Source organism: Oncorhynchus gorbuscha, linkage group LG08, assembly GCF_021184085.1.
Source record: "Oncorhynchus gorbuscha isolate QuinsamMale2020 ecotype Even-year linkage group LG08, OgorEven_v1.0, whole genome shotgun sequence".
In the NCBI taxonomy this organism is placed as follows: domain Eukaryota; kingdom Metazoa; phylum Chordata; class Actinopteri; order Salmoniformes; family Salmonidae; genus Oncorhynchus; species Oncorhynchus gorbuscha.
The window spans coordinates 42,366,642-42,382,477 of NC_060180.1; the positions used below are offsets into that span (position 1 = coordinate 42,366,642).

The following is a 15,836-nucleotide window of genomic DNA, read 5'->3' on the forward strand; positions in this document are numbered from 1 at the left end:
TGCAATTGCAACAAATCATTTGCTCAGACCCCAAACAAGGATCATCGAAAGCTGTGCTATAAATTCTCGGACAACCCAAAGATTCCTAGATGCCCTTCCAGACTCCCTCCACCTACCCAAGGACGTCAGGTGGTTAACCGATTTTTGTACTCTAACTGAGTAACTACATTTAATCCTCAAGAGAGGATGGCTTTCACTTCAGCAGTGATAAATTCATGAACTTCTTTGACGAAAAGATCATGATCATTTGAAAGCAAATTACGATCTCCTCTTTAAATCTGTGTATTTCTCCAAAGCTCAGTAGTCCTGAGTCTGCACAACTCTGCCAGGACCTAGGATCAAGGAAGACACTAAGTTTCTTAATACTATATCTCTTGACACATTGATGAAAATAATCATGGCCTCTAAACCTTCAAGCTGCATACTGGACACTATTCCAATTAAACTACTGAAAGAGCTGCTTCGTGTGCTTGGCTCTCCTATGTTGAACATAATAAACGGCTCCCTATCTACCGGATGTGTACCAAACTCACTAAAAGTGGCAGTAATAAAGCCTCTTTTGAAAAAGCCAAACCTTGACCCAGAAAATATTTTTATAACTATCGGCCTATATCGAATCTCCCATTCCTCTCAAAAATTGTAGAAAAAACTGTTGCGCTGCAACTTACTGCCTTCCTGAAGACAATGTATACGAAATGCTTCAGTCTGGTTTTAGAACCCATCATAGCACTGAGACTGCACTCATGAAGGTGGTAAATTACCTTTTAACGGCGTCAGAACAAGGCTCTGCATCTGTCCTCGTGCTCCTAGACCTTAGTGCTGCTTTTGATACCATCGATCACCACAGTCTTTTGGAGGGATTGGAAACCCAAATTGGTATACACGGACAGGTTCTAGCCTGGTTTAGATCTTAGCTGTCGGAAAGATATCAGTTCGTCTCTGTGGATGGTTTGTCCTCTGACAAATAAACGGTACATTTCGGTGTTCCTCAGTGTTCCGTTTTAAGACCACTTGTTTTCACTCTATATTTTACCTCTTGGCGATATCATTCAGAAACATGTCACTGCTATTAGGGCGATACACAGCTGTACATTTCGATGAAACATGGTGAAGCCCCAAAACACAGGCTTCCAGGGAGTTTAAGACATAAGGAAGATGGCGGCAAATGTTTTACTTTTAAACTTGGACAAAACAGAGATCCTTGTTCTAGGTCCCAAAAAACAAAGAGGCCTTCTTTTGGCTCTGAAAATTAATCTTGAAGGTTGTACAGTCATCTTGAATAAAACTGAAGGACCTCGGCGTTACTCTGGACCCTGATCTCACTTTTGATGAACATATCAAGAATATTTAATGGACAGCTTTTTCCATCTTCGTAACCTAGCAAAAATCTGAAACTTTCTGTCCCAAAATGATGCAAAAGTGTATCCATACGTTTGTCACTTCTAGACTAGACTACTGCAATGCTCTACTTTCCCGCTACCCAGATAAAGCACTAAATAAACTTCAGTTAGTGCTAAACACGGCTGCTAGAATTTTGACTAGAACCAAAAAATGTGATCATATTTCTCCAGTGCTAGCCTCTCTACACTGGCTTCCTGTTAAGGCTAGGACTGATTTAGGGTTTTACTGCTCACCTACAAAGCATTACATGGGCTTGTTCCTGCCTATCTTCCCGATTTGGTCCTGCCATACATACCCACACGTACGCAATGGTCACAAGACACAGGCCTCCTTACTGTCCCTAGAATTCTAAGCAAAGAGCTGGAGGCAGGGCTTTCTCCTATAGAGCAACATTTTTATGGAATGGTCTGCCTACCCACGCAGACTCGGTTTCGACCTTTAAGTCTTTATTGAAGAATCATCACTTCAGTAGGTCTTATGATTGGCCCAGGGGTGTGAAAGTGAACGGAAAGGCACTGGAGCGACAAACTACCCTTGCTGTCTCAGCCTGGCCGGATCTCCTCTCTCCAATGGGATTCTCTGCCTCTAACCTTATTACGGGGGCTGAGTCACTGGCTTACTGGTGCTCTTCCATGCCGTCCCTAGGACAGGTGCATCACTTGAGTGGGTTGAGTCACTGACATGATCGTCCTGTCCGGGTTGGCGCCCCCCTCGGGTTCGTGCCGTGGGGGAGAACTTTGTGGGCTATACTCGGCCTTATCTCAGGGTAGTAGGTTGTTGGTTTGAAGATATCCCTCTAGTGGTGTGGGGGCTGTGCTTTGGCAAAGTGGGTGGGGTTATATCCTGCCTGTTTGGCCCTGTCTGGGGGTATCGTCGGACGGGGCCACAATGTCTCCGGACCCCTCCTGTCTCAGCCTCCAGTATTTATTTTGCAGTAGTTTATGTGTTGGGGGGGCTATGGTCAGTCTGTCATATCTGGAGCCCTGTGTGAATTTAAGTATGCTCCCTCTAATTCTCTCTCTTTTTTCTCTCTTACTCTCTCTCTCTCCTCTCTCAGAGGACCTGAGCCCTAGGAACATGCCTCAGGACTACCTGGCCTGATGACTCCCTGCTGTCCCCAGTCCACCTGGCCATGCTGCTGCTCCAGTTTCAACTGTTCTGCCTGCGGCCCTGACCTGTTCACTGGACGTGCTACCTTGTCCCAGACCTGCTGTTTTGGACTCTCTTTCTACCTCACCTGCTGTCTCTAACTCTGAATGATCGGCTATGAAAAGCCAAATGTCATTTACTCCTGAGATTGTTGCACCCTCTACAACCACTGTGATTATTATTATCTGACCCTGCTGGTCATCTATGAACGTTTGAACATCTTGGCCATGTACAGTTATAATCTCCACCCAGTACAGCCAGAAGAGGACTGGCCACCCCTCAGCCTGGTTCCTCTCTAGGTTTCTTCCTAGGTTCTGGCCTTTCTAGGGAGTTTTTTCTATCCACCGTGCTTCTACACCTGCATTGCTTGCTGTTTGGGGTTTTAGGCTGGGTTTCTGTTCAACACTTTGGGGGCTATATAAATAAATGTGATTGATTTCTAACCCTCTCTCTCTCTCTCTCTGTGTGTCTCTCTCTCTGTCTCTTTCTATCCCTCTCTCTCTCTGTGTCTGTCTCTTTCTAACCCTCTCTCTCTCTGTGTCTCCCTCTCCTCTCACGCTGTCTCTCTCTCTGTCTCTCTCTCTCTCTTTCTAACACCCCTCTCTCTCTCTCCCTCTCTCTTTCTAACCCTGAAATGTAGCTACATTTGAAGCACATGTTATGCTCTAGAAAGTAATATGTAACACTGTAAATACATTAGTTTATTATAAAAGTAGTGCTGGGAGATGTGTGTGTGTGTGTGTGTGTGTGTGTGTGTGTGTGTGTGTGTGTGTGTGTGTGTGTGTGTGTGTGTGTGTGTGTGTGTGTGTGTGTGTGTGTGTGTGTGTGTGTGTGTGTAGTGCTTTTTGAGGTCAGGTTTGGTTCAATTATAAAAAAAGGATCACCATTTTTTGATAACGGTTTAGATAATTTGTTAAGACAGTTAAATGCACTATGCATTATGTGGTTGAATGCTATAACAACACAGAATAAAACAATTAATAAAAGTCCCATGATGGCAGGGACTGCCCATTACTGCTTATCACTAAATAACCATCATTTATTTACATTACTTTACTATAATAAAATATTTGTTTTATTTGATGACTTAATTATTTCATTCCAAGTCATCAGCTATTTTTGTGGTTCTTCAAAGTAAATAAGGCATACTTTTATGACTGCTGAATACCAACTATCAATCACTAAGTTAATGTATTTTCACAGTAGAGTGTAAACAAATGGTTAAGGAAGCGCAAGTATTTTTTAGAATGGTCCACGACATGGTTTATGTGGTCCCAGCGATCCGCAGCTATAGGAAGATCAAAATGTTGCTCCAGTAATATGGTATGTTTAGAATGGTCCACGACATGGTTTATGTGGTCCCAGCGATCCGCAGCTATAGGAAGATCAAAATGTTGCTCCGGTAATATGGGTCTTTTGTCCTGGTCTAGAACCAAGCCTCACTCGCCGTAGTGCAACCATGATGCTAATGGATCTGCACTCACTTGTTTCACTGATGGATCTGCACTCACTTGTTTCACTGAGGCACTCGCCGTAGAAATGGTGCAGCCACGACGCTAATGGATCTGCACTCACTTGTTTCACTGAGGCACCCACGCTAATGGATCTGCTCTCACTTGTTTCACTGAGGCAATAGTAATGGTGCAACCACGACGCTAATGGATCTGCACTCACTTGTTTCACTGAGGCACCCACCGTAGTAATGGTAGTAATGGGTGTTTCACTGAGGCACTCGCCGTAGAAATGGTGCAGCCACGCGCTAATGGATCTGCACTTGTTTCACTAGAAATGTGCAGCCACGACGCTAATGGATCTGCACTCACTTGTTTCACTGAGGCACTCGCCGTAGTAATGGTGCAGCCACGAAGCTAATGGATCTGCACTCACTTGTTTCACTGAGGCACCCACCGTAGTAATGGTGCAACCACGACGCTAATGGATCTGCACTCACTTGTTTCACTGAGGCACCCACCGTAGTAATGGTGCAGCCACGACGCTAATGGATCGGCACTCACTTGTTTCACTGAGGCACTCAGAAACAAGCCATATCATTACAGCAACAAACAAAAAATGTCATAGTCACACAGTGCTCCCAAAATAAAACTTCTGGTCACACAGCAAAATATTTCATTGCACTTTAGAGCCCTGCTTCCAGCTCTTCAGAAGAGGAGGAAGGAAGAGGGTGAGGGGGAGAGGACGAGGGGTGGGACAGGTAGCTAGTTGTGAATGGCCAGAGGTGTCTTCTTGACTTAGAGAAAACCTCTTCTATCCTTTCCAATCCAGTGAGGTGTTAGCTTTCAACAGGATCAACGAGGATCAAGTCTTGCTGAGGAGAAATGAAAAGCCTCAGAAGTCTTCAATGTCACACAAACACACACACAAACCAGCCTAGCTCATATGAAAGACATTGATCTAATAATGTACATATAGACATTGGTGAGTCATTCATGAGGTAAATAGAAACAAGTAGAAGTTTTCAGGTGAAAAGGGCCCTAAAAACAGACCACATCATGTCTCTCTGTCTGCGTGCATGAGTTTGTGTGTACACATGTGCACACATGTATGTGTGTCACATTCCTGCCCTGGGGTGACAGTTACCAACAGCTCTGAAGCCCCCCTGTCACGTCGGAAGCAGAGAGCATTCTGGGAGGAGAGAGACAGATCTTCAGGAATCTCACAGCCAGCCAAGTAGATACCCCTGGGACATCGGAGGGATAGATAGCAATGAGAGGAGTGAAGCACTCTGGGAGAGTGTAGAGAGTGCTGCTGGATGATGGGTGATGATAATATTATATTTCCATCATTCACACTCTGAGAGGAACTCTTTCCCACACAGCAATGGAGCTTTCTGGACTCCTGCTTAACTCAACAGTCTTGAGATTAGGCAATATATGAGAGAAGAAATGGAGAAGCATATTGTTTGGGACAAAGACATGGGTATGGGTCCCATTGTAACTGTATTACAACAGTTATCTATTTATACTGCACATGGATTGAGGTTGTGGATTGAAGGTTTTACATCACAATTACTTGAACCACGTTGTCATCTACATTTTACACAACAGTGTCATCAACGCTAGCCTAGTAGAAAGTCAAGTAGCAAACATTGCTACAAAACTGTGTGACAGAAGTGCTCGGTTGCTCACAGCGATTGAGCAACCAGTTAATGGGAATAGGCAAGAGCCCAAGCACGATGACACATAGAATAACCAATCAATCTCAAGTGCCGAGAGGTAACTGTGACCTGATATGACCTGGATGACATCACCATGGCCCCCTTGTGAACTCTGACCACTATTCTGACCACGTCAATAGTCTAGAAATGGAATCATAGTTCTAACCACGGAATGGAAATTTATTCCACAAATTCTATGGTTCTCACAGACAACCCAGCATAATGTTGCAGGATCATCACACACTACCAACACAGTATTGTCTGTGTGAAAGAATGGTCTGGGCTGGACTGGCTGGCTGAGTAGACAAATGAGTTCAGGAAAGAAATTGCACGTGGTAATCTAGCTGGTCATTAGGAGAGGAAGAGACCCAATCATGATATGGTCTCAATGGGTCAAAAGACCAATTAGTGGAACACATTTCCGAATATACACTACCGGTCAAAAGTTTTAGAACACCTACTCATTCAAGGGTTTTTCCTTTATTTTTACTATTTTCTACATTGTAGAATAATAGTGAAGACATCCAAACTATGAAATAACACCTATGGAATCATTTAGTAACCAAAACAGTGTTAAAAAAATATTCTTCAGCTAGCCACACTTTGCCTTGATGACAGCTTTGAACACTCTTGGCATTCTCTCAACCAGCTTCACCTGGAATGCTTTTCCAACAGTCTATAAGGAGTTCCCACGTATGCTGAACGCTTGTTGGCTGCTTTTCCTTCACTCTGCGGTCCGACTCATCCCAAAACATCTCAATTTGGTTGAGGTCGGTTGATTGTGGAGGCCAGGTCATCTGATGCAGCAGTCCATCACCCTCCTTCTTGGTAAAAATAGATCTTACACAGCCTGGAGGTGTGTTGGGTCATAGTCCTGCTGAAAACAAATGATAGTCCACAAAAAGCCCAAACCAGATGAGATGGTGTATCGCTGCAGAATGCTGTGGTAGCCATGCTGGTTAAATGTGCATTGAATTCTAAATAAATCAAAGACAGTGACACCAGCAATGCACCCCCACACCACCACCACCTCCTCCATGCGTTACAGTGGAAAATACACATGCAGAGATCATCCGTTCACCCACACCGATATGGCGGTTGGAACCAAACATCTCGAATTTGGACTCAATATGGCCAAAGGAAATATTTCTAATGTCCATTGCTTGTGTTTCTTGGCCCAAGCAAGTCTCTTCTTCTTATTGGTGTTCTTTAGTAGTGGTTTCTTTGCAGCAATTCAACCACGAAGGGCTGATTCACACAGTCTCCTCTGAACAGTTGATGTTGAGATGTGTCTGTTACTTGAACAGCAATTTCTGAGGCTGGTAACTCTAATGAACTTATCTTCTGCAGCAGAGGTAACTCTAGGTCTACCATTCCTGTGGCGTTCTTCATGAGAGCCAGTTTCATCATAGCACTTGATTGTTTTTCCGACTGCCCTTGAAGAAACTTTAAAAGTTATTGAGATGTTCCATATTTGACAGAGCATGTCTTAAAGTAATGATGGACTGTCATTTCTCTTTGCTTATTTGAGCTCTTCTTGCCATAATATGAATTGGGTCATTTACCAAATAGGGCTATTTAAGTGTTTTTCATTAAATATAAAAAGTATGTATTCTAATCACGCTGCGCTTTGGTCTCCTCCGTACGACGAACGTGACATTATTATAATAAGTAATATCATTAGTAGGCTTATTATAGCAGCCTTGTTTAACCACCATTGAGCTGTAGAGCGCATCCAGTTTAGTCTTAACACTGTATCTTATGTCTATATTTCAAAACTTAGAGTATATAGGCTACTGTATCAATCAATTATTTATACGTTAATGTCATCACACAGCATACGAGTCATTCATGATGCAATCAAGCATGTTCCTTTTAAAATAAAATAACAAATACTGATAATTAGCGTAAACAATTTACCAGGCCTAAACCGTTCCAATTAAAAAATGTTACAACAGACTCTCTGGCACACTTATAGTTTATCTAGTGTTGTTTACATTCTTCCAAATGGAATATTATATTTATATTGTATGATGTCATATTGGCATATTATGCGTGTTTGGCACGCATAATATGCACACAGTGCTTGCTCCATAGCATATTTTTCTTGATCTCCAGTATTTTCCACAACTAGTCACATTTATTCGACACATCGGACTTCCCCTTTATTTCCCGAGCAACCAGTAAACATTCCCCCATTTTGAGTTTATTGTCATGTCTTCTGCATAGATTTTTATGTCACATGTTACGTTGTTCAGAGTTTGATATAACCAATATATTGATGTGATTATGATATGCTAAATATAGGTCAGGCCCTATTGTTCAAGTGCACGTGATGCTTACATGTATCACGTAGAGAGCAAGGGTTGAAGGAATAGGGAATGTTTAACCTAAACAAAGCAGAGATTTTGGTAACATAACTTGTCAATCAGAAATGGCTGTAATTATGTTGCAGCTTCAGCAACACGGACAGCGTGTGACACACTGTTGTTCTGTGGTGCTTGATGCAGCACAAAATCACTCGCTGTCTTTTTTTTTAACAGAGAACAGCAACTCCGAGCCAGGCCCGGCACAATCAAATCAATTACATGACACGTATGCATTGAGTCATTTGTGTATCTTAATTATTTCATCAAATAGTTCGCTTTAAAAAAATCAGACAAGCTCAGTGCATATACAGTGGGGCAAAAAAGTATTTACTCAGCCACCAATTGCGCAAGTTCTCCCACTTACAAAGATGAGGCCTGTAATTTACATCATAGGTACACTTCAACTATGACGGCTGGTGTGTTTACTGGTGTGTTTACAGACATATTCAATCAATCCATATCCCAGTCTGCAGTTCCCAGATGCTTCTAGAGGGCCACCGTTGTTCTTGTTCCCAAGCACTCACTTCCGTCATCATGAAGTGCTTTGAGAGACTAGTCAAGGACCATAGTCAAGGACCATATCACCTCCACCCTACCTGACACCCTAGGCCCACTCCAATTTGCTTACCGCCCAAATAGGTCCACAGACGATGCAATCTCAACCACACTGCACACTGCCCTAACCCATCTGGACAAGAGGAATATGTCACGCCTTGGTCATTGTATCTTGTGTTTTTGTTATATGTTTGGGTAGGCCAGGGTGTGACATGGGTTTATATATGTTGTATTTCGTATTGGGGTTTGTATTAATTGGGATTGTGTATGATTAGGGGTGTGTCTAGTTAGGCTTGGCTGCCTGAGGCGATTCTCAATTGGAGTCAGCTGTTTCTCGTTGTCTCGGATTGGGAACCGTATTTAGGTAGCCTGAGTGCGCGTTGTATTTTGTGGGTGATTGTACCTGTCTCTGTGTTAGTCACCAGATAGGCTTCAATTAGTTCACGTTCCGTTTGTTGTTTTTCTTCAGTTATTTCATGTACCGCATTTATCTTCATTAAAGTCATGAGTAACCTACACGCTGCATTTCGGTCTGACTCTCTTCATACAACAGACGAACGACGTTACAGAATACCTATGTGAGAATGTTGTTCATTGACTACAGCTCAGTATTTAACACCATAGAACCCTGCAAACTCATCATCAAGCTCGAGAGCCTGGGTCTCGACCCGGCCCCGTGCAACTGGGTACTGGACTTCCTGACGGGCCGCCCACAAGGATGCGTTCTGAGCCCTCTCCTGTACTCCCTGTTCACCCACGACTGCACAGCCATGCACGCCTCCAACTCAATCATCAAGTTTGCGGACAACACAACAGTAGTAGGCTTGATTACCAACAACGACGAGACTGCCTACAGGGAGGAGGTGATGGCCCTCGGAGTATGGTGTCAGTAAAATAACCTCACACTCAACGTCAACAAAACTAAGGAGATGATTGTGGACTTCAGGAAACAGCAGAGGGAACACCCCCCTATCCACATCGATGGAACAGTAGTGGAGAGGGTAGTAAGTTTTAAGTTCCTCGGCGTACACATCACAGACAAACTGAATTGATCCACCCACACAGACAGCATCGTGAAGAAGGTGCAGCAGCGCCTCTTCAACCTCAGAAGGCTGAAGAAATTCAGCTTGTCACCAAAAGCACTCAAACTTCTACAGATGCACAATCAAGAGCATCCTGTCGGGCTGTATCACCGCCTGGTACGGCAACTGCTCCACCACAACCGTAATGCTCTCCAGGACACCTACACCACCCGATGTCACAGGAAGGCCATAAAGATCATCAAGGACAACAACCACCCGAGCCACTGCCTGTTCACCCCGCTATCATCCAGAAGGCGAGGTCAGTACAGGTGCATCAAAGCTGGGACCGAGAGACAGAAGCTGTTTTTCAATCTCAAGGCCATCAGACTGTTAAACAGCCACCACTAACATTGAGTGGCTGCTGCCAACACACTGACTCAACTCCAGCCACTTTAATAATGGGAATTGATGGGAATTGATGTAAAATATATCACTAGCCACTTTAAACAATGCTACTTAATATAATGTTTACATACCCTACATTATTCATCTCATATGTATACGTATATACTGTACTCTATATCATCTACTGCATCTTTATGTAATACATGTATCACTAGCCACTAAACTATGCCACTTTGTTTACATACTCATCTCATATGTATATACTGTACTCGATACCATCTACTGCATCTTGCCTATGCCGCTCTGTACCATCACTCATTCATATATCTTTATGTACATATTCTTCATCCCTTTACACTTGTGTGTATAAGGTAGTAGTTTTGGAATTGTTAGTTAGATTACTCGTTGGTTATTACTGTATTGTCGGAACTAGAACCACAAGCATTTCGCTACACTCACATTAACATCTGCTAACCATGTGTGACAAATACAATTTGATTTGATTTGACAAATGAGAAGAAAACAAAATAAAATCACATTGCAAGATTTCTGTCTTTCACAGACCTGGAACCTCTTCTTTAGGAGGCTCCTCTGTCCTCCACTCGTTATCTGTATTACTGGCACCTGTTTGAACTTGTTATCAGTATAAAAGACACCTGTCCACAACCTCAAACAGTCACACTCCAAATTCCACTATGGCCAAGACCAAAGAGCTGACAAAGGACACCAGAAACCAAATTGTAGACCTGCACCAGGCTGGGAAGACTGAATCTGCAATAGGTAAGCAGCTTGGTTTGAAGAAATCAACTGTGGGAGCAATTATTAGGAAATGGAAGACATACAAGACCACTGATAATCTCCCTCGATCTGGGGCTCCACGCAAGATCTCACCCCGTGGGGTCAAAATAATCACAAGAATGGTGAGCAAAAATCCCAGAACCACACGGGGGACCTAGTGAGTGACCTGCAGAGAGCTGGGACCAAAGTAACAAAGCCTACCATCAGTAACACACTACGCCGCCAGGGACTCAAATCCTGCAGTGCCAGACGTGTCCCCTGCTTAAGCCAGTACATGTCCAGGCCCGTCTGAAGTTTGCTAAAGAGCATTTGGATGATACAGAAGATTTGACTAAAACACATATGATGTATCTATATATGGAAAAAATAAACTTTTAGCCTTGCCATTGAGAAATGCCGCCGTAAGAAGGCAGACCTGGCTCTCAAGAGAAGACAGGCAATGTGCTCACTGCCCACAAATTGAGGTGGAAACTGAGCTGCACTTCCTAACCTCCTTCCAAATGTATGAACATATTAGAGACACATTTAACCCTCAGATTACACAGACTCAAAGAATTAGAAAACAAAACCAATTTTGATAAAATCACATATCTATTGGGTGAAATACCACACTGTGCCATCACACAGCAGCAAGACCTGTTGCCACAAGAAAAGGGAAACCAGTGAATTGCACATTGTTATAACACTATACATGGCCATAATATGACATTTGAAATGTATCTATTCTTTTGAAACTTTTGTGAGTGTAATGTTTACTGTTCATTTCTGATTGTTTATTTAACTTTTGTTTATAATCTATTTCACTTGCTTTGGTAATGTAAACATGTGTCCCATGCCAATAGCGCCCTTTGAATTGATTTGAGATTGACAGCGAGAGAGAGAGAGAGAAAGAGAGAGAGAGAGAGAGAGAGAGAGAGAGAGAGAGAGAGAGAGAGAGAGAGAGAGAGAGAGAGAGAGAGAGAGAGAGAGAGAGAGAGAGAGAGAGAGAGAGAGAGAGAGATTACAACATTCAGAATGGGGAGGGGGCACTAACAACAAGTTCACAGCTACTCTGTGTAAAATGTCACGTCTCACACTCCACTGATCACAACCAGGTAACAACCTCGTTCCAGCAGCTTTCAACTTGCTGATGCCCTTTTGCATTGTGGATCACAGGTTCCCATGGTGCTTCTGGGACAGAAGGAAGCTTGCCTACAAAACTATCATGTTTATTTATTTTCACTGAGGTAGGATCACACACACTAACTCACTGTGTGAAAGTGGTTTGATGGATGTACTCTGATCTGCCACACATGAATGACTTTAGCTGAGAAGACACAATGGTGCTGGTGTTGCACAAAACACCAATAGGCCACTGTGTCAATGGTCACCGCACAAATATTGGATCGCAGTACACACCTGTAGGCTCCAGTAAAATAAGCAGAGGTGTGTGAACATGTCTTTGTAAAAGTGCCCGGTGGCTGCCCACTATAGGACTAGGAGAACCACATACTGTATCTTCTGGTTCAGGGCGTGCAGTGCGGAATGCTCGCACCACTCTTCCGTCTTACCATATGTCCCTCATAAATCGCAGAGTAGCCTATCCTCGTGTAACGGACAGGGTGAACGAACAAAACAGCGTGCTACAGGTGTAGGTTAGTTTGGGCACATAACACTTGACGCAAATAGTTACATGTATACTCTATAAGTTAGCATTATAACTAGACTGATACATTCACACACGAAAGCACCGGTAGTAAAATTGGCCAGTGTTCCAAGCAAAATGACAAAAATTATTTCAAAGAAATGTGTGTTTCACCCAAAACCGATTTCCAATTTCTAAACAAACATAAGAAACAGGGCAAATGACACTTCTCGTATTAGGCTACAGAGGGAACGGGCCACCACTCACCAGCTGAATCGAGCAGAGAAAGATGAGCGTGCATCGGCCGCTGCAGCACCCCATTGTGCCAAAAACAAAATATCACTCGAGAAACAGCAAGGAAATGTCCGTAGAACGGTCTACACTGGGTCACTGGATATCCGGATACCTTTAAATACAAGGAATGGCTTCAAGCTCGGTCCACTTTGAAAACTGCGTAGGTACGCTGCAGGCTCCGGCACCCCATGCCTGTTATGTCCCCCAATAATTGCTTTGTGTATGAAAGGGTGGCTTGGGTTGATTCTACCGCTAGCTTTCGAGTTGAGTAGTTGGATTTCACGCCGGTGCGTGTGCATGTGTGTGTGTGTGTGTGCAGAGTATAAAAAGGGGGAGGTGGAAGGGGCTAGTCGAGGGCGTCAACAAACTAACGGTACACTGTGGCACTAATCTGTGTTCTCACCTGGTCCCTTTTCCAGAGTTTAAAACACCATTTTCAATCATTGGAACTATTTTCATAACCTGTTGAACTGAGTACACAATTATGCCAAATATGTAGGATATTTTTTAATATAACATACTACTTAACATTTGAAGAGCGGGATATTTTGCTTGAACCTTTTAAGGATTTATTTACCAAAATAATTATAAATTCTGGTATGGGTCAAACCTAAAAGTACATTATTAGCAGTGTCAGCTACTGAATTGCACCACTCGTGAGAGCAACTGGGAGATGAGACCAAAACCTTGATGACGGAGCTTAGGCGCCACCCGCTGGTCATTTGACACAATTACACACTCAGCAACAGCGCTGTGAACGCCTTCCATCATCTTCTTGTATTTCTTCTGATGAGCGCTAAGAAAATATTGTGCCTTGAATTATTCATCTTATTCTGTATTGTAAAGAAACTGCTGACTATTTACCAAATGTGTATAGGGTTAAACTCATGTGGGTTGATAAACAACTGACAAGTCACCCCACCCGAAAGGTAAATGCAATCAAATGCATCATAAAATATTCAGTGATGAATGAAGCTATATACATCCACTAGTAGAAGACTAAGTGGTAATAGACTGTATGACAATAGGCTCCATAGACTGTAATGCTCCATCAGTGGTGTAAAGTACTTAAGAAAAATACTTTAAATTAGTTTTGAGGGGTAGTTGTCCTTTACTTTACTATTTATATTGTTGACAACTTTTAGTTTTACTTCACTACATTCCCAAAGAAAATTATTTACGTTTTGCTCCATACATTTTCCTTGACACCCAAAAGTACTCATTACATTTATAATTCTGAGCAAAGACAGGAAAAGGGTCAAATTCTTAACTCTTATCAAGACAACGGCCCTGGTCATCCCTACTGCCTCTGATCTGGAGGACTCACGAAACACACATGCTTTGTTTGTAAATTGTGAGTTTTGGTCACTCGAAATGACGAGGACAAACTGGAGACTCGATCTTGAACAGCAGGCCCAAGGCTTTCCGTTATAAATATATATATATATATATATATATATATATATATATATATATATATATATATATATATATATATATATATATATATATATATACGTCCCCATCTAGTTTGCTTAATATAAGGAATTTGAAAGTATTTGTATTTTTACTTTTGATACTTAAGTATATTTTAGCAATTACATGTACTTTTGATTCTTAAGTATATTTAAAACCAAATACTTTTACTCTATAAATATTTTACTGGGTGACTTTCACATTTACTTGAGTCATTTTCTATTAAGGTATCTTTACTTTTAATCAAATATGACAATTGGGTATTTTTCCTCCCTGGGCTCTATATACACTGTATAGAGAAGAGAGTGAGAAGAGAAGTGACAGAAAGCTCCGTAGATTTAAATTTGGGTTAATGAGTGAAATATTTTCACATACAGTACATTCAGAAAGTATTCAGACCCCTTGACTTTTCCAGATTTTGTTATGTTACAGCCTTATTCTAAAAGTGATTAAATTGTTGTTTTTCCTCATCAATCTACACCCAATACCCCATAATTACAAAGCAAACACAGGTTGTCTGAATTTTTGCTAATATATCAAAAACATTTCAACTTAAATATTACATTTACATAAGTATTCAGACCCTTTACTCTGTACTTTGTTGCAGAACCTTTGGCAGCGATTACAGCCTCGAGTCTTCTTGGGTATGACGCTACAACTTGGTCATCAAGGCAAATGTTGTCTACTTTGAAGAATCCCAAGATAAAATATATTTTGATTTGTTCAACACTTTTTTGGTTACTACACGACTCCATATGTGTTATTTCATAGTTTTGATGTCTTCAATATTAGAAAAAAGTCCAAATAAAGAAAAACCCTTACTCTAAAATGATTTTATTAATTTTAGATTAAGGTTTTAACGTAACAAAATGTGGGGGAAAAATCAAGGGGTCTGAATACTTTCCACTGTAGGTGCAGTTAATGTTACTGACCATAAAAATACTGCACAATTAGAGGACTTTTTTTGACCGTGTTTATGAACATAGTCTCTAGGCCCCAGTTTTTCCTATACCAAGGGGTGTACATTTGGTTTTTATCCTAGCACTACACAGCTGAGTCAAATAATCAAAGCTTGATAATGAGGGCAAAAAACAACATGTGGATCCCTTGAGGTCCCCAGGACATCGTTTGGGAAACGCTACCTTACCTTGTGAGGTAGGCCGTTGCCGTGGATCTTGCAGACAACGCCTACCTCTGAGAGGATCAACACCGTTATGTATAACAGCAAATTTGCTAGTGTGAAAATCTCAGTGATAAAGGTCAAAAGTGTTGATTCTGAGTGTTGATTCTAGTGGGTTTAACACAAGTTGGATTGAAATGTCCACCACATGTGGTGTATAAATGAAGTGTTATTTGAGAAGATCGCTTTCAAGTTTATTTGCTGTCCAACAAAATGTGAAAATATGCTTCAGGGTTACTACAACACAATATTCAAAACATGAAAACACATTAAACCATGAGATAAAGTTGGAATGTAGATGGAAAAACAACAAGTTGGATAAACACATTGAGATTGTAGATACTGCACTTTGCATTAACCATGTCGTTGTTTAAGGCCATACAAAGGC

General features: G+C 41.9%; 1 protein-coding gene across 3 annotated transcripts in view; it reads right to left on the reverse strand.

Annotated features, from left to right (window-relative positions):
• The window catches only part of LOC124040871 (sodium/potassium-transporting ATPase subunit beta-1-interacting protein 3-like), a 140,708-nt gene extending 127,616 nt beyond the window's left edge, over positions 1 to 13,092 (reverse strand). For all 3 annotated transcript variants that reach the window (XM_046357980.1, XM_046357978.1, XM_046357979.1), the window contains exon 1: positions 12,766 to 13,092. In XM_046357980.1, the coding sequence (XP_046213936.1) occupies positions 12,766 to 12,819 (54 nt within the window). In that variant the 5' untranslated portion in view covers positions 12,820 to 13,092. The remainder of the gene's footprint in view (positions 1 to 12,765) is intronic.
• Between the last annotated feature and the right edge of the window lie 2,744 nt (positions 13,093 to 15,836).